This window comes from Centroberyx affinis, unplaced genomic scaffold, assembly GCF_046629955.1.
Source record: "Centroberyx affinis isolate AG114_WGS23_722 - 3 ecotype Tasmania unplaced genomic scaffold, CSIRO-AGI_Caff_v1 ptg000189l_1, whole genome shotgun sequence".
NCBI lineage: Eukaryota > Metazoa > Chordata > Actinopteri > Beryciformes > Berycidae > Centroberyx > Centroberyx affinis.
In genome coordinates, this window is record NW_027278884.1 from 353,281 (window position 1) to 371,076 (window position 17,796).

The window sequence follows — 17,796 nt, forward strand, 5'->3', positions numbered from 1 at the left end:
AACCTTTACACGAGATTGGTTTTGTCCATGGGTCATGTAAATGAAATATCCATGTATATTTAAATGTGAAATATACTGCAGGGGTATCTTGAATTTCAATTGTGATGCTTTCAACAGAACTTTGTGTGCCTTGATAACTAAACAAGTACTCTGCTATGTTTACCTGTGTCCCTTCTGTGTCATTACGATCTGGCTCCTTGTCCTTTTTATTCTCAAGGACTGTTCAACATCAGGCCGCTTTTCAGTGAAATTTCCTTCTAAACCCAAACATAACCATAGCCCATACAAGTATATTTTGATGTTATTTTTTTTAACATTTTCTCCTTGGAAATCCATTGCAAAATATCAGTGTGATTACTTTCAACATAATACTGCTGTGCAGCTTAACCAGTTGACTGTCAACTTGTTTGTTGTGTTCTTTATTTTTTAACCTGAGATTTTCATGCCTCTTGAGATTTGTACATGTGAGGTAAAAGGGACGAGACAGTGGAGATTGTTGTTTTATGGAGAGCTTTCTTGTGTTGATGTGCTTGTCAACATTACTATTGTTGCTGTGAACTGCTTGACTTGAGATCAAAAGGAGCAACCATGATAAATTAAAACTGTTAATTGCCAATAGTGTGAGCTGTATCTTGTGTGTTATCAGTTTGCTCACGTTTCCTAGTTCGCTTTCTATTTCACATTCTCCAACAGTTCTGTTGTATCTGTTCTGTGTAGCTTGAGCTTTAGTATCTAGCCTGAAGACCCTGCAGTAGGGATAAAGGTCAACCCCAGTGTGTTATCATACATCTGAACTATTATTAACATGTACTTTGCCTTTGTCTGGACGTTTGTATACTCTTCTGTTTATATCTGTAATCCTGCTGCTACATTAAATGAATTAATAAAGATTTAAATGGTCTTGTCTTGTTTCTTTTTCCCCTGGGTTTGAGATGTACTAGTTCAGAAAAGTCCTGAAAAATGTAAAACAGTGAAAACAGTTTCAAGAACACAACCCAGTAGGATTTTTTAAAATGATTTAATCCTTTTGAACAAATATATCGCACTCAAATAAAACATTATATTCTCCATAAATTCAGGTTTATTCTTTATAAACCTTATCAGGTCTTACATTGTTTCCAAGACATTTCAAGGGACACTGGCTGACAGTGATTGACAATTATACTGAACAAAAATAAACGTTTTTGCTCCCATTTTTCATGAGTTGAAATAAAAGATCGAAGATTTTTTCTATGCACACAAAAGGCTTATTTCTCTCTCTTTGTTCACAAATTTGTTTAAATCCATGTTAGTGAGCACTTCTCCTTTGCCAAGATAATCCATCCACCTGACAGGTGTGGCATATCAAGATGCTGATTAAACAATGATTATTGCACAGGTGTGCCTTGGGCTGGTCACAATAAAAAGCCACTCTAAAAAGTTTTATTTTGAAAAAAGACATTTATTAGGCACTGAACTATGGATCTCACATGACTAGGGCTACAGATATGCATTTTTTGAAAACCAGTCAGTATCTGGTGTGACCACCATTTGCCTCAAGCAAAAGTCTTGGATCTTTTATTTCAACTCATGAAAAATGGGAGCAAAAACAAAAGTGTTGCGTTTATATTTTTGTTCAGTATATTAATTAAACAATTTTAAAATGGTTCAAACAAACATTGAATACAGAAAAACACAAAGCTACAGTCAGAGTTTACTAATTCTTCTATCTAGACCTTGTTGGAAGAAGGGTAGCGGATCCTCTGAGTCAAAACCAATGTCGAATTCTGGCTTCTTCCTAAGAGTAAGGACAGAAACCAGTGTGGCCAACATGGCGGTCAGACCCCAGATGTGATACTGCCATCCTGAATCGGGGTCCGTAAAGTGGAAAGTGTGAAACAGCCCAGTCATCCCAGGAGGGCCGTAGGCCAAGTGGTCCTTCTCCCTGGTGAAGAAGTCCAGGGGGACGGAGAACACGGCACTGACCTCCGCTGGGTTCGGACAGGGACAAAATGACTCCTCTATGAACCCAACCACTGGGGTCACCAACAGACCGCTCTGTTAGGAGAAGTTAGGATGGGGGGGTGACAGGTGAGAGAGGTGGAACCAGAGCTGTTAAAGGAATAGTTCACCCAAAAATTAAAATTCTTATGCCAGTTGAAACAGGTGAAGTTTATTCGTCCATATAAACACACACAGGGAGGCTGCCAGCACAACTCCACAGCAGCCTTCTCCAAAAGAACTGAAATAATTGGGGTCAGGTTCTTCAGAGTTCCAAAAAGGGCAAAAAATGACCATAAAATGACTCCATACAGCTCGTGCAGCATAATCCCAAGTCTTATGAAACCAAACGATCACACTGTGAATGGAGAACACCTATATTTAGCGAAATCTTCACTACAGCCATCGTTTACCCAGACCTTGTGCATTCACATGAATCTTCCCCACATCCGTGTTTACACTCCTACACATAGGTCTATGTCACACACACGTTTTGGAGAAGGCTTCTACAGAGTTGTGCCGGCAGCCTCCCTGTGTGTAATGTAGACAAAGAAACTTCACCTGTGTTTCAGCTGGCATGAGGGTGAGTAGATAATGGCAGAATATTCATTTTTGGCTGAACTATACCTTTGAGTGGAAGAATTATTTTACTTGTACTACCTTACTGATGATAGGAAACAGTCTGCAGACCACCTCCACCTGGTCGGCCGGCAGCCCTATCTCCTCCTGCGCCTCTCTCAGAGCGGTGTCCACATCACCTGCGTCACTCGGGTCCCTCTTTCCACCTGGGAAACAAACCTCACCAGCGCTGGTCCTCAGCTGCACACACAGCAACAAGGTGTTCAAACACTGACATGCACAAAGGGTTGAGGACAATTCATGAACGAAGGAACAAGGAACAAGGAATTGGAATTTGAAGAAACATACAGGAAGCAGAATTGGAATTGAACTGGAATTTCAGGAAGTTTAAATTAATTCAATGAAATTCTGTGAAATTTCAGGGTTTTTTTCTTACCACATATCTGAGATTAAATATTATCAAATACCGAACATCAACAAGATGAGTTGCCAATTGATCCTGCATAACCTGTAATTGTAATACATACATTATGACTGAATGTGTTTGATTTAAGTGTCTGTTATTTGATTCAGAATGTTTGATTTATAATGTTTAGCAAGTAAAGACAACCTCTCTTAGAGGTGGAATTTAATTAGCCGGGTGTCCAGCCCCTATGAATCGCAGTCTTCAGCACTCTTCGAATTTACATGGCGATTCATTTGGCATGGCAATTCATCATTCATTTACTAATTAATCGCCATGCAAATTTGAAGAGTGCTGAAGACTGCGATTCAGGCTAGAATTCAATGCGATTAAATTCTGTTTCTTGTCATTCCAATTCTGTTTCCTTAGAGCTGGGTGCAATTCCAATTCCAACTCCAGGAAGTGAACTGGAAAATCAAATTAATGAATGTCTCTAGCCCCGGTGGACTATAAACAGCCATGTCCCTCCACCTGCAACACTTTGCTGCCGTTCATTCTGGTAGGCTACCTCCTTTGAGCGCAGGGTCATCAACACGCACAGCTCTCCTCTCCTCACAAACAGCGGGATCAGGACCGAGGCTTTGGGCAGGACTGGCAGATAGGAGAATCTGTTTCCAATTTCAAACCGCTTCAAGGTGGCGATCGCCTCCTCTTTCGTGGCCATGACAGGCTACTCCGTGTCAAAATACTGACCAAGAAGACGAGGAAAGCACACGTGAAAGGACTCAATTAACCGTAACTTCATAAAACATGCGAGCCAACATAAACAATGCCATGGGTGATGATTACTGTTCGCCCAACCCGGAAGCACAGAGCGCAGGGAACGGGTCTTACTTCTGCCTGTCAGGTTAAGAAGCTCCAGCTCAGTCTGTGATCACTGATGTTGAGTTTGAAGTTGAACCTATAACATATTACAACTGTTGCTTCTGCACGAGTGTAAAGCTATCACAGTTTAGGGTCACAACATACTAACGTTAGAGGGCCAGGAACTGTCCCATAGTTTTGACGTCAGAAAGCAAAACATTAGCCAACAAGCTAACGCTAGCACCTGGTGAAGACTCTCCTGTCGCTCTCCTTCGTGCAGCCATTTATTTACCCTGCAAATACACAGACCTTAAAGCATGAGACTAGCTCTCGTTAGCCGGTTAGCCTTGTGATAGTTTAGGCAAGGAGTGCTGCTAGTTCTAGTTCCTCGGTCAAGTGGACGGAAGTCACGTGACCTCTTCTGTGTGAACGTAAGTGATGTAGTTTTCTGCTGAACTGCCGAGAGTTGGTTTTAGGCCCTTTTATCCTGGTCGTTCATTTACAAACATATTTTTTCCCCAACACAAATACTTCATATGGAATAACACACATCCTATATAAAACCAGACATCATTCTTAGCCTATTCATTTAAAATTTCAAAATTCTATTACTTGTCCATAAATCATTGAACGGTTTAGGTCCAAGATACCTATCAGATCTCCTGACCCAATACGAACCTTGCAGACCTCTTAGGTCGGTTGGTTCTGGATTACTGACTGTTCCCAGAGTAAAAACAAAGCATGGTGAAGCTGCCTTTAGCTTCCATGCTGCTCAAATGTGGAACAAATTGCCAGTGGAGCTGAGACTTGAGCCAATGCTGACTACTTTTAAATCTAAGCTAAAGACCTACCTGTTTACCATTGCTTTTAATTGATTTTCTTTTATACTACTATATTTTTTTTTTATTTTTTATTTTTTATTTTTTTTTTTTTAAATCTGTGGACATTTGCCTGTTTGCTTTTATTGTTTTTATTCTGTGTCCTTTTGCTTGCTCGCTTTTAATGTTTTTATTATTTGTTTCTTGTGCTTTTGCATGTGTTCTCTGTAAAGCACCTTGGGTTGCCTTTGGGTATGAAATGTGCTATATAAATAAATTTGCCTTGCCTTGCCTAAAAACAACATACTACTGGTAAATCAATTCAGATACTCAGCTATGAGGGATTCCTGTCCCTGTATAACCTCCCAGTGACACCAGAGACTTTATTATGGTAGGCCATTTGATGCCATCTCTGCAGGTGTGTGTATGCTATTTAAAGATACACCTAGGCCTGACCTACAGGATTTACCCTCTGTGTCACCTCTTCACTCACCAGTAGGAAAAACATGTTTTCTGCTCTCCATCTAAGTAACAATCCCACAACAGAGCAAGGAGAAAGGAGGTTGTCTTTCTTCCTTGGTATGTCCTACTGGAATCAGTTTGTGGGAGAATGTTTGCTGGGGGAAAGTTTTGCTCAACAAATACTTGTTTGTCAATAAGATAAAATAAATTTCATATAAAATCATTCATAAATATTATCCTGCTAACAATTATCTTAAAAGCTTTTTTCTTTTTTTTTTTTTTAAATGCATTGCAATGTGCAATGCAATCTTTGTTTCTCAAAAATCAGAAGAACAAGATAGTGAGAGAGGAGAAGGGAAAGATGTCGCACTTACTGTTGGAATATAATAACCTTAACCACAGTAATACGCGACTCCCTCTTGTGGCGAAATTGAAAAAGTGCAACAACAAAAAAATAAAAAAGACCAAATCGATGCGTAGGATTCAATTGGATTTGTATTGCTGTAAACAGGTGCTCGATGAAAACATCAGATAATATGAAATAAAATAATCTTACAGTACATTCCAGGTCAGTCGTTGCATGGCATGATACATCCGCATTATCAAGTGAAACAGAAACGCAATACATGTACAAACTGAAGGCTACTTGCATTTTGGACTGACAGTTCATTGAACATAAAGTTACAGTGCAGTAGCCTGAGACTTTTGTAATGTGATGAGCGAGAACAAAATAATGACAACATTCTGTTTACAATCTCCAAGATAAAACTGCAATTTACAGGCAAGCCTATACACATAAGTGAATAAATATAAATTAAATAGAACAACCAAAAATATTCATAATTTGTCCCACTTACTCAATAGGGGGGGAAAAATTATTATTTAAGTAATTCACAACCCACAGTTCACATTTTGTGGATTATTGTTTATGTAAAAAAATAAATAAGATTCAAAACACAGAAGCTAAGGAGAGTCATCACAGTGGTCCTAGTCTTCATTGATTCATTCATTCATTTCCTCCACTCACACTTTGTACTTCTCCTTGGCTTGATCATTCAATATACAGATGTGCTGTAAAATAAATAAAGACAAAACAGGAAGATGATAAAGGGAAAGAGCCCATTCATGTCTAGAGCATTTCATTCTCCAAAGTAACATTAGATTTTCTCATTAAATTCTATATTTTGTCCTGGCACCACAAATGCTTTTTTCTTTTCCTGATAAAATTATTAGGCGCCTTTGTGAATTACACCTGCTGACATCCCTGAACCATTTCTGCTGAAAATGACTGTTACAGAATGCTACCATGGACTCGTAACATGTAGTCTGTCCATATATTTTTAAACACAGAGTAAGGATCAACTCCACTCACACTGAGATCTCTGAAGTACTCATTGTAGTCCAGAGCGTAGCCCACCAGAAAGGCATCCGGCACCTCAAACCCAATGTCTGAAATAAATAGAGAGACACCGCCTGTGTGAGTCATGCAAAACACACACACACACACACACACACACAAAACTATCTAACCTATTGAAAGCAAAACTCCCATCACAGAATTCAACATGCAGACTCAAATGAGCTGAACTGAGATGGAAACATTTACTGTAAGTATATTTCTCATATACTATACATTCTTTACTTCTCTATACATTCATTATAGTTCCATACATCAGTGCTGTGTAATGAGACAACAGACGCTGCTCCTTTACCGTCTGCATGAGGTTGGTACTTAAGCTGCCGGTGCTGTATATCAGAAAGTCAAACGCTTATACGGTAACAGCTGTCCTTGAGGGGCAATCTTAAAGAGATTACCCAACTCCAACCTAAAAGCATTACATAATTGCAGACAGTGCGAGTGTGTGGATATCTCAGGCCCGTGTTAGTGCATAAGTGCCGTGCTCAGCTACATTTGCAGCAGATATTCCGGAAATGTATGTTAATCTTACATGGAAAACGCAGCTGGATAGATAACATTCTCATTCACCATCCCTTCAAAAAGACCCAGATGCGCTTGTGAGTGGTAGGCATGAAATGAACTCTACCACACACACACACACACACACACACACACGTGTGACACACAGATAACATGACTTCTTGGAGGCACTTACAGTCTGGTCTGTACCCTGAACTCCTCGGGGTTCTCTTCACCAGAAGGCTGAAATGGCAGAGAAATACAGAATATGACATGAAATAGAAATTAACATTGGAAAAAGGGACAGAAATGTTTCCACCATGACACTTTTAGCACAAGCCTAAATACTGACAGACGGCAGTGGTGGTCTTGGTACACCTGCACAACACTTTAACTAAACAAATGGCATGGTAGATGATCAGCCTCAGAGCTTGTGTGTAGCTTGATTACACGCCAAACATCAAAGCAAAAGCAACAATCCTACCCACACTCAGACATATGGCGAAAAGAGACACTGATAGCTAATATGAAAAAGCACAGAAATTCTGGTGGTATCGGTAGTGTTAGATGATTCTACAGTAGGGAAATCAACCAGGCAGAATGAACTGTGGAATACATGCGGTATATTGAATCCAAACTGCTAGCATTCATGCACACACATCAGAGGAAATCTGCAGCATGAACTCATCTTTTTTTTTTTTTTGTTGTTTTTAATCTTACCACATATCTGAGACTACACATAGTGTTATATACTGTATTATCAATACTGAATATCTTAAAATGTTAAAGGGACCTTTCTGGCGGGACCTGATGCTTAACATGTCATCATAATACATACATTATGACTGATGATTTGATTTGCTTACCTGTCTTTTATTTGATTCATAAATGTTTGATTTATAATGTTTAACAAGTCAAGTCAACCTCTCTTAGAAGTGCAATTGCATGGAATTTCATGGAATTCAATTGTTCCTTGTCATTCCAATTCAATAAATTCTGTTTCTTTAGAGCTGGGTGACATTCCAATTCCAACTCCAAGAACATGAATTAATTCACCATGCATTCTCAATTCAATTCATGAATGTCCCCAACCCTGATTTGCATAATGTCCACACATTTCCAACTTCAACCTGCTATGTGGAATATAACAGAGAGCTGGCCTCTACCTCCACAGTGCAGTTAATAGTATGGGAGATTAACACTTAAGCTGCTCCCTCCAGCCCTCCCTCACTCCCTCACATATCATCTCTAATACAGCGCTAAAGGAGAAGAGTGTCCATTAGCTAAGAGCACTGTTGTCTGCACTGTTTCCACAGACAGACAACTCAGTTAAGCTGGAGGTCTATAATTCAACTTCCTGGACTGTAAAGTGTCTCTAATGGCGCCTACCTCACGACTTTCACCATCTTGGGGTTACATTCACTCAGCAGGGAGAGTAGCGTCTGCATCGTCCTCCCCGTCTCCACGATGTCCTACAAGACCACAGGCAGAGGAAAACAAGCCTGGCGCCGTGCGAACATTATGTTTATAATGCAGCGCATGGGAAGTGTTTACAGACGAGTGTGTGTGTGTGTGTGTGTGTGGGGGTGGAAGGGGGTTACACAGAAACAAAATCCCAGAATATGAGATCTTTGCAATTCTTGTACATTCAGACTTTGGCCTGTTACATCCACCCTAATCTCTATATTATATTAAATAAAACATAAATTAATACCGAATTGTACCAACAAATAAAAATGTCTTACCTCAACTATCAAAACATTCTGCAGAAACAATGAAGGGAAAGTTATTCAGATGGAGACAGATTTCAAGCAGACACTTTTGAATAATTCTTTCACAGCTAGAAATGAGCCTGTAGTGGATGAAGCAGTTCTACATGACAAACAGCACAAGTGCACAAACCGCACTAACCTTGCCTGATAGATTGGACAGCTCATCCCCTCCTATGACTTTGACGCTGTTTGTAGACTTGTCATTCTAGATGATACAAAGGAAGGAAGGAAGGAAGGACATATCTATCAGTGTGTTTACAGCTGTGGAGTGGTGTTAACTCATCTTGTCTGCTCTACTGGCATCACAACAAAAAGCCTCGCCACAATGAACAGTAAGACCTTGATTAAAAGTACACTCATTTTGCAAAAATGTCTGCACTCAAAAACAAACTGTGAACACTACAGTTGGCCCATTTCTAATTTAGCAAAATGTTTCTCATTTGCGTTTTACTACGCCCGTATCACACACCTCACATCAGCGCACTCACTGTTCCTGTCAGTGAAATGAGAAAGGCAGCTTACACAGTAGCTCTTTAGCCTAATGAAATCCACAGTGAGTGGGACTGATTTATCACTGTTCTGGTTCAGCGCTTTGATGTAGTCCAGCAGGTCTGCAAAGAACTTATAGCCGCCTTTAAGAACACACAGGGCAACTATGTGGTGTCCCCCCATGTCCCGGATGATGTCGCGGGCCAGGCGCTCCGTCCTAGACCGGAGAGGTGAGGCAGGGCGAGAGGGGGTGAAGGGAGAAGAGAGGGGGGGGAAGGAGAGAGATGCACGGTGAACTGCAAGCTTAATTATGCAATCCGCTTGATATGAATCGTGCCGAGATCCTTAACACGAGATTGCACTTAAACATAATTGCTTACCATGCAGTTCATTGTAAATGCAGTCTAAGCTGCCCCCCCACACACACACACACACACATACATAGTCCATGCAATGGGCAATGGTGTTTTGCTTGACAAATAGGGTGCCAAACTCTTCAGTTCCATAGGCCAGTGTGTTTGTATGTGTGTGTGTGTGAAGATAGGACACACACTACAACAGAAAGAGACATAAAGGGACAGGTACCTGTCCCTTTACACCTTCAGCTGGTGGGATACTGGTCTAATCTGCCTTGGTTTACCTGTCCATGATGAGCCCGTGGGGGATGATCACCCTGTCCAGATCATTCTCATAGTGTCTGGGGACACAGAACAGGTCCAGCTCGTGGCCTTTCTCGTCATCGGCAATCTGAAACAGAGACACACATCTCTTCAACTCTACGCAAAACGTTTGTCAGTGACATAAAACGTGCTGCGATGAGCTGCATTTAGTAAAAGTGAAGCACACCCTCGCCCTGGCAACACCGAGCCTCTCAACCACCTGTTTATTCCCGGATAGACACCGAGTCCATGTCGGGGGGGGGTGCGTGTCAAAGCCGATGTGGACGAACGCAGTAAACATTTGAACACTAAACTAAAAGAGAAGCTGTCTGCCCAAATAAGGCCTACGCGGTGGCAAAAAAAACCACACCCTGACAAGTGAACAAGTTGACATGACAGAAAACACAAGTGCGGGATGTCGCCGCGGCTCGTGCAGCCCGTGACACAAACACAAACAGTTCAGCCCTCACCTGCAGATAGGAAGCCATGTTACCGGTCGCTCCGCTCGCTCACAGTGATATCTGAGGAGTCATGCCCAAGTCCGCGGGGAGAGGGAGAGAGAGAAAGAGGGGGAGGTTGGTTTGTTGACTGGATGTTGCACCGAGCTGCTCCCACCGACTGCTGACTTCACCGCGAGCGACAAGTACAAGCGATGCTGCTCTGCTGGGGTTTAAACCCCTTACGTCAGAATCCAGTTTACCTACCCAATAATCTGATTTGCCCGACGCAACCTGAGCTTAAAACGCACTACTACTACTACTGCACATTTTCAGACGGTAGACGAGATACAGCGGGTCTCGATGAGTGAGGAGAAGCTGCATATGACGCAGTTTTAAAAATATAGCGGATTCTGTCGCGTCAGTTCTACCTCCCCCTACATAAAAAAACACTATAGTATTCCTATAGGGGCTTGGAGTCTGTCTGTGGTACTTAATGCTGAGTTTATGACTTTATCACTATATATTCCAGAGGCATTATCTTACTTTGTAGTATTTTTTTAATCTTTAGTGCTGTTACCATAATATTCCCCCTGGGACTTTTTGTTGTATTACTTGTATAGCATCCATCTAACCTGTATTATTGTATTAGAGCTATATTTTTTTTTTCACGCCTATAATAAAATGGCTTGAAAGTCTGTATCAGTCTTTAACTGCATCTCACCAAGGACGTCCCCCTTTTCACTTCAATCTATAATTTGGCAGGCTGACCATCAGTGTGACCTCATACTGCGCTATGGTAGCGCATAGGCTATATCTATATCTATATATATACATACATACACACACACACAGCCTATCCTCTGTTCACCCTTATAGCATAATGTTTTTGTCCTCAATTAACCCACAATACGGACATCTGTGAAGGGGATCTAAAAACAAGCATTTATATTGGCCCACAGGCACATCCATTATACACAAATACTTACTACTTGATATTAAACTAAGGCAGATAACATTTCATAGAAACAAAACAGTGAAAACTGCAAAACAAAAACCTTTAATATGACCCCAATTTAATGAGTGATACAGAAACAAGACATTTTTCTCCATCTTACAAAAAAGCAGCACCAGGTGTTGTACAACACCAGGAGCCAACTATGAAAACAGAATGAACATGTTCTCACAGTAAAGAACACGAAAGACGCCATCATCATCTCATCCTCCATACTATAATAACAGTCTTATGAGTGCCACTTGTGACCGCGAGGCCAAATCTCAAATGACACCATTCCCCATATAGAGTCCTACTTTTAGCCTGAGACCCACATACAGAGCTGTGGCTCTGGACAAAAAGTAGAGCACCATCCAGATGAAGAGGGTATGATTTGAGCGAAAACCTTCAATTAAAGCACTCATTTTTTCTTCTTCTCATCTTTCTTGGTGGCGTCCCCTTTCTCCTTCTCCTTGTCTTTGTCGTCTTTCTTCTCCTTGTCGTCTTTCTTCTCTTTCTTGCCTTCCTCCTTCTCCTGACCTTCCTTCCTCTCTGCGTCTCGGTTGGAGATCTTGTTGTTGATCAGGTTGTGCAGAGCCACCACAGAGCGGATGAGTGAGGCCAGGTAGACCACCAGCATCTGGTCATTGGTCTTCAGGTAGAAGGCTTTCGTGAACTCCTGCAAAGGAAAAATTAAATTCTGCATCAAGAAGTCATTTAACAATATTCCAACATACATCAAGAAAGCTCAGGGAGGATCTGTGGGCTAAAAACGAACTGTGTGTAGAGGCAAACTGATGCCTGCGATATGATTTTCAGCAGGGGAGCGCAAACTGTTTGACAGAGAGGGTCAAGGGCCACGGGTGGTGGACCATGGAACAAAAATAGAACTGGATTTTATTTAGAAATGAAAAGAGTGTCTATTAGCTTCCCAGATCTCATGTCATCATGGTGCTGGTCAATATGCTTTGCAGGTATGCAACTAACAATTATTTTGTTATTAAGCTGTTGATTATTTTATCGACTGATCTAAGTGACTGATTTACAAAAAAAAACAAAAAAACAGAAATCTTATGGAACTGAAGATTTCTAAATTAGTTGACATCAAATTTCATAAGGAATGCATCATTAATCAAACCACAGCACATTATAGACAGAGTCAAGACTCATAAGATTCTGGATTATGGCCGTTGCTAGTAGCACAACTGTGACGGCCAAAGAACTGAAGGCCTGGGAGAAACAAGTCAGTTGCCTAAGCATGTGGACTTCTGGAAAACCTTCACTATCTTCAAATACATCTTTTCCAATCATGTATCTCAGAACAGCACTTTGGCCGTTAATAAAACAGCAATTGCCAAGGTTTCCTTGTTGGAATAAGGTTAGGTCAGGTTAGCTAGCTAGTAGGCTAACCTACCTTGAACAACATTTCTATGCCATTTCTCCTACTTCATCATGTGCATCAAATGGCATGACTGGGACTTTTTCTGTTCAGGTGTTTGTGTTAAAGGCAGTCAAAGCACTATATTATTGGATTTGTATTTAAATTATTTCCATACTTTTGTCACACTGGGTGAGAGATTTTTCTTTAATTCTCATGTGTAGCCTTGGGGTTTGAAGTTGCCACAGTCATATTCATAGCAACCCATCAATCGTGACTATGCAAATTAATGAAAATGCATAGTCAGTGTGATCAATGACAGAGTAATTGTTGCAACCCTAATCTGCTGTAATGATCAAGTTCTCAAAGTCACTTAACTAAATTACATAAAATAGAATCAATAAAATATATTACCACCTAATGGAAAACATTTGGCCTGTGGCCCAACTGTTAGCCCTGGTTTTAAGTGAATCCTTCTTTATTATATCAACAGATACCCATTTCCCCAACAGTGCTTATTTGTACACATACAAAACATACACCTCAAACACAAACAACCTACCAGTAGATTGACATCTGGAAGAAGGTTGAAGACATCCTGCAGCTGGTAGATGATCTGGTGGTTGATGGGCAGTTTGCCTGCTGCCACTCTCTCCAGGTAAGACCGGATGTCCAGCAGCTTAGAGTTGAGTCCCTTCAGGCCGTGGACCTGGTTCGTGATGCGCTGGGACAGAGTGCCCACTGTTGTATCCTTGATATCTCTGGGGAGAGGATTAATCAGGTGAGAAGTTAATGACCATGAGTATGTGTGTGCGTGTGTGTGTGTGTATGTAAATTAGGGTGGATGAAATTATATCACCAATTATTTTGCCAAGTCCCGTAATCACAATTATTAGTCTCGACTTATCAGGCAAAATTATTGAGGTGTAATTTTTGCATCTTCTATCAACATTTAGACTATTTTCAGCAACAGCAGAATTGCTGGCATGCCAATATTCTATAATTATCAAGTGAGGTAACTAAAATTGCAATTATATGATTCATTTTGCAGCACTAGTGTGTGTGAATCAAAGGTCTGTTGAGTACCTGAGCAGGTGCTCCACTCCCACTTCCTCGGCTTCCTCAGCTCCAATCTCACTGGTGACGTGTTCAAACGTCTTGGATGTCGGAGTCCCATCCTAGATAGGTGATAGGTGAGAAAAACCTTTAATTCTCTAGTAAAAGAACACAAATCTATTTTACAATAATCTGTGAAGTATGACGACTGTGACGTTTTATTGTTTTAGTACTGTAAGGTTATTATTTCAGATGTTAAATAATACAATGACGACACTAAAGTGCACGCTGTCACCTTAAATGTGGATGTTTTCAGACATATCAGGTGAACTATGAAAGAACTATGGCCCTTTTTGTAAATGGATTCCCACAAATTATGGTCACAGAGTAGTCACTTTAGTATGCAGTCAAAAATTTGATGTGCACTAACCAATTATACAACTTTACAATATCAAACCCTTGACAGTGCAATTTTCAAATAGATATTGCCAGGAAAGAGAAATTAATGGGAATTGTGCCCCCCCAAAGTAATAGGGGGGCAGAAGAAAACCACCCAGAAACCTTCTGCAGTCCAAACACTTGCAGGCTAACTGAATCTATGGCTGTCTCTCGTATACTAAGTATATTCACGCTGTCCATGGTTCACCTACATCGTGTATTTCCTCCACTGAGATGTACGCTTCTGTGGGTAGACCAAGGTCTTTGGGCTTCACATCTATGATGACTAACACCTGGAGGGATACAAAGGAATTGCATGATAGGGTTATTCAACAAGAGAGTGTACAAGAGTAAGGTGTTATCAAGACACATTCACACTGAGCAGAAGAAACTACCAAAGTAATTACATACCGAATTTGTGCAGTATTGCTTGATGAGCTCATTGATGGCAATGTCATTCTTATGTAATTTTGGTCCTGTGTGGTACCATCCAACTATTCTTTCTCTGGCTGGAAAACAGGGAAGACAGGTATTCATGAATAACTGACCGGGGTAATACAGTACAGTAAAACACAACTACATTTCAAGTGTTGTAAATGTTGGCAGTGCCTTACCATTAACTTTCTTGAACATGCCATACATGTTCTCCAAGTAGTCATGGTCCAAGAACCACACTGAGTCATCCTTGTCATCCTCATCAAATGGCACTGGCAAGGAACATTGACAGTCACTTCATTGACAGTCACTTCTACTTCTCTGTGTAATTCTAACAGTTAATGACTTTTAAAGTAATTCTATTAAAAGTGAAAACGTTGTCAGGATGACACTCACCAGCAAAGCTATTTGAGACATCAAGAATTTTCTTCTGCCATGACCCAAGGAGGACACCAACCACTCGTTTCTGATTGCCAACTTTCCCTATCCTGTAAAATTAAATAGACAAATAAACAGGACATATGAACTGGTTAGACAGTTATTATTAATAATAATAATGATACTAACAATGTCTCTTTGATTTATTGGGCAACTGAAATAACGCCATGAATCAACAACACGGAATGAATCGTTAGCTAACGCAAGTTCCTGTATGCTAAAGCTAACCTCCCGACTTTTCTGTCATCCACCGCTGATGAAATGTACAACACCATGTTATGTCTTTATTGTGTGTTACTTCTGTTACTTATCACTACTATTGTGCTATTCATTAATCAACTGTCTTACACATACTACTTGCTAACATTACGAGCTAAACTTAGTTAGCAAGCTAACTAGCCTGCTTGTATCTGGCCAGCTGTGACAGCATTGGTTCTCAACGGGGTTCTGACTCAGCAAGGCTAACATTAGCTTAGCTTAGCAGCTAGCTCGGAAGTAACGTTAGCGGACGCGCTATGCCTGCTAAGCATCTAGACATCTAAACTGGCAAAACATTAAAACACTCATAACTGATCATCTGAAATACTAACCTATTAAAATGATCCACGACGCTGAGCAACACTAGGGGATGAACCACCACATTTTCTACCGCTAGCTCCGGCATTTTCGTAGTGAGGATAAACAGCACACAGCCACACAATGACGGGTACACTTGCTTTCCGCTCGCGAGTAACTTACTTCCGTTTCTCTTGGCAACAGAGGAACGCGAAGAAGAAGGTCGGAGTCTCACAGCTGGACCAGAAACTCCATAAAAATGGTAGGAATTCAGCATCTAACAGTTAAATTAACTATACGTTGGGTCGGAAACGGTTGCATAAAATGATTTCCATTATTCCATTTGATGATATCTTTTGTTAGTGTTCTTTATTAGCTAATGAAAAACACTGAAATTGCATCACCTTCAACCTGTACGTTGCTGGCATAAAGCTTGCTAACCACGATGAATCAGTGTCAATAATTACTAAAGAATATGACTATTACAACTTAATCGGTTTATTTAGTTGTCTCTGCCAATAGCATTGACACCCTATTTTACTGCATAAGCTTTAATTAGGACATGGTTGCTGAAATACCTTTATTTTCCTCTGTCCTGCAGGCTGAGGTTGAGGAAACACTGAAGAGGATTGAGGCCCACAAAGGTGTGATTGGAACAGTAGTTGTTAATGCAGAAGGTAAGCCAAAAAGCATAAAGATCAAACACAACATAGACATTAGATCAAACACAACATAGACATTCATATACATCCAGCCTACAGCTAAATTGCTCTCTGTATACTCTGTAAAGCTGCTCCTTTGCTATGACACCCTCATTTTCAGGTATTCCAATCAGAACTACGTTGGATAACTCCACGACAGTTCAGTATGCAGGACTCCTTCGGCAGCTCACCATGAAGGCCAGGAGTGCGGTCAGGGACATTGACCCTCAGAATGACCTCACCTTCCTCCGCATCCGCTCCAAGAAGCACGAGATCATGGTCACACCGGGTGAGTGTAGCAGTTATATTGGCACTGTTGACTTGATGATGACCACTTGCAGCATCGTTTAACATTATTTAAGCTAACCTCTGTCACTTACAGAAAGGAACACATTTGGTTATTCTCCTAGATTTACTGTTGTTTGTCTCCCCTCCTCCTCTTTCGCTCCTCTCCAGAGAACGAGTTTCTGCTGATAGTCATCCAGAACCTCAGTGAATAGCCCCTGGCCATTCCCATGACAGTCAGCCTTTGGTTTGTCACATGGTGGTCTCCTTTACTCAAGCAAAACATCTTTTTTTAATGCTTTTATCTGCTGTATTATACTGCTCAGTGTACTGTATATTCCTTCTTTTTCTACGTTGAACTCAGTATGTCGCTTTAATCTACATAATTATTTTTTTTGCATATTATTCCTCCTATGTCTTTGCGTTGATATTGGATAAGTCTAATGAATAAAGCTGCTGTTCAGTATACATCTCAATTGTTCATATTGTTAATGTGTGAGAGGTACATGGTTTTAAGTATACAGTTTATCAGTATTGTATTGAATAAAATGACATATAAACCACACCTCTGCATTTGACCTTCCTTTGTGCTACCCTCATTTTCTGAGCAAAGAAGACAGCATGATTGTTTTTTTTTTCAGGAACTTTGGTATCCAAATATTCTTAGTCAACCTATGTCACTATGTCACATGGCCGTACCTGCTGATAAGAAGGAAGCTATAAGAAGTAGAGAGGAGAGAGAGAGAGAGAGGCACAAACAGATCTTGGAGAGGCGCTTCTCATCAGAACATAAGATAGAATTATTTAGGGTGTTTGGTGAGTAATACAAAAAACGTGTTTATATTTGTTAGAGGTTTATCAGGTTCCTAGTTTCACAGCACTTTGGTCTCTATAACTATCATGTGATTCTGACACTAAGAATTGCACAACAAACTAATGCAGCTAACCTGGCTCGGTCTTACTTTTTGAAGATACTATTACAGATGATTATGGGAAGGATCATGTGTCTCCTTTTTCTCTCAGGTTAGTTTATGTGAATACAGTAATTTTCATGACCATTGGCTAAAAATCATCATGTGTAGAAACCACTAGAACATTGGTAGAATTTCCACTGGCTGTCAAACTGTTTGAAACT

At 40.5% G+C, this 17,796-nt stretch overlaps 4 protein-coding genes across 7 annotated transcripts; 1 reads left to right on the forward strand and 3 right to left on the reverse strand.

Moving 5' to 3' along the window:
- Positions 1-1,030: 1,030 nt before the first annotated feature.
- Positions 1,031-4,214, reverse strand: nudt7 (nudix (nucleoside diphosphate linked moiety X)-type motif 7). Of its 4 annotated transcripts, XM_071537579.1 has the most exons (4): positions 3,857-4,214; positions 3,531-3,710; positions 2,641-2,799; positions 1,031-2,037 (listed from the first exon to the last, which is right to left on the reverse strand). In XM_071537579.1, the coding sequence occupies exons 2-4, from the start codon at positions 3,684-3,686 to the stop codon at positions 1,687-1,689; spliced, it is 666 nt and encodes a 221-aa protein (XP_071393680.1). In that variant the 5' UTR covers positions 3,687-3,710; positions 3,857-4,214; the 3' UTR covers positions 1,031-1,686. The 4 variants fall into 4 exon arrangements, with proteins under 4 accessions (XP_071393680.1, XP_071393688.1, XP_071393672.1 ...); XM_071537587.1 differs by having other exon boundaries at positions 2,646-2,799; positions 3,531-4,214; XM_071537571.1 differs by having other exon boundaries at positions 3,531-4,214.
- Positions 4,215-5,602: 1,388 nt separating this feature from the next.
- hprt1l (hypoxanthine phosphoribosyltransferase 1, like) lies at positions 5,603-10,570 on the reverse strand. Its single transcript, XM_071537608.1, has 9 exons — positions 10,415-10,570; positions 9,926-10,032; positions 9,319-9,502; positions 8,936-9,001; positions 8,770-8,787; positions 8,414-8,496; positions 7,221-7,267; positions 6,479-6,555; positions 5,603-6,177 (listed from the first exon to the last, which is right to left on the reverse strand). The coding sequence occupies exons 1-9, from the start codon at positions 10,430-10,432 to the stop codon at positions 6,130-6,132; spliced, it is 648 nt and encodes a 215-aa protein (XP_071393709.1). The 5' UTR covers positions 10,433-10,570; the 3' UTR covers positions 5,603-6,129.
- Positions 10,571-11,420: 850 nt separating this feature from the next.
- On the reverse strand, positions 11,421-15,836 carry psmd7 (proteasome 26S subunit, non-ATPase 7). Its single transcript, XM_071537560.1, has 8 exons — positions 15,711-15,836; positions 15,079-15,170; positions 14,862-14,954; positions 14,659-14,756; positions 14,460-14,540; positions 13,840-13,931; positions 13,316-13,514; positions 11,421-12,054 (listed from the first exon to the last, which is right to left on the reverse strand). Exons 1-8 carry the CDS (start codon positions 15,782-15,784, stop codon positions 11,797-11,799), a joined length of 987 nt encoding a protein of 328 aa, XP_071393661.1. The 5' UTR covers positions 15,785-15,836; the 3' UTR covers positions 11,421-11,796.
- Positions 15,837-15,882: 46 nt separating this feature from the next.
- dynlrb2 (dynein light chain roadblock-type 2) lies at positions 15,883-17,114 on the forward strand. The gene is made up of 4 exons (XM_071537798.1): positions 15,883-15,937; positions 16,277-16,352; positions 16,498-16,665; positions 16,833-17,114. The coding sequence occupies exons 1-4, from the start codon at positions 15,935-15,937 to the stop codon at positions 16,874-16,876; spliced, it is 291 nt and encodes a 96-aa protein (XP_071393899.1). The 5' UTR covers positions 15,883-15,934; the 3' UTR covers positions 16,877-17,114.
- Positions 17,115-17,796: the final 682 nt, after the last annotated feature.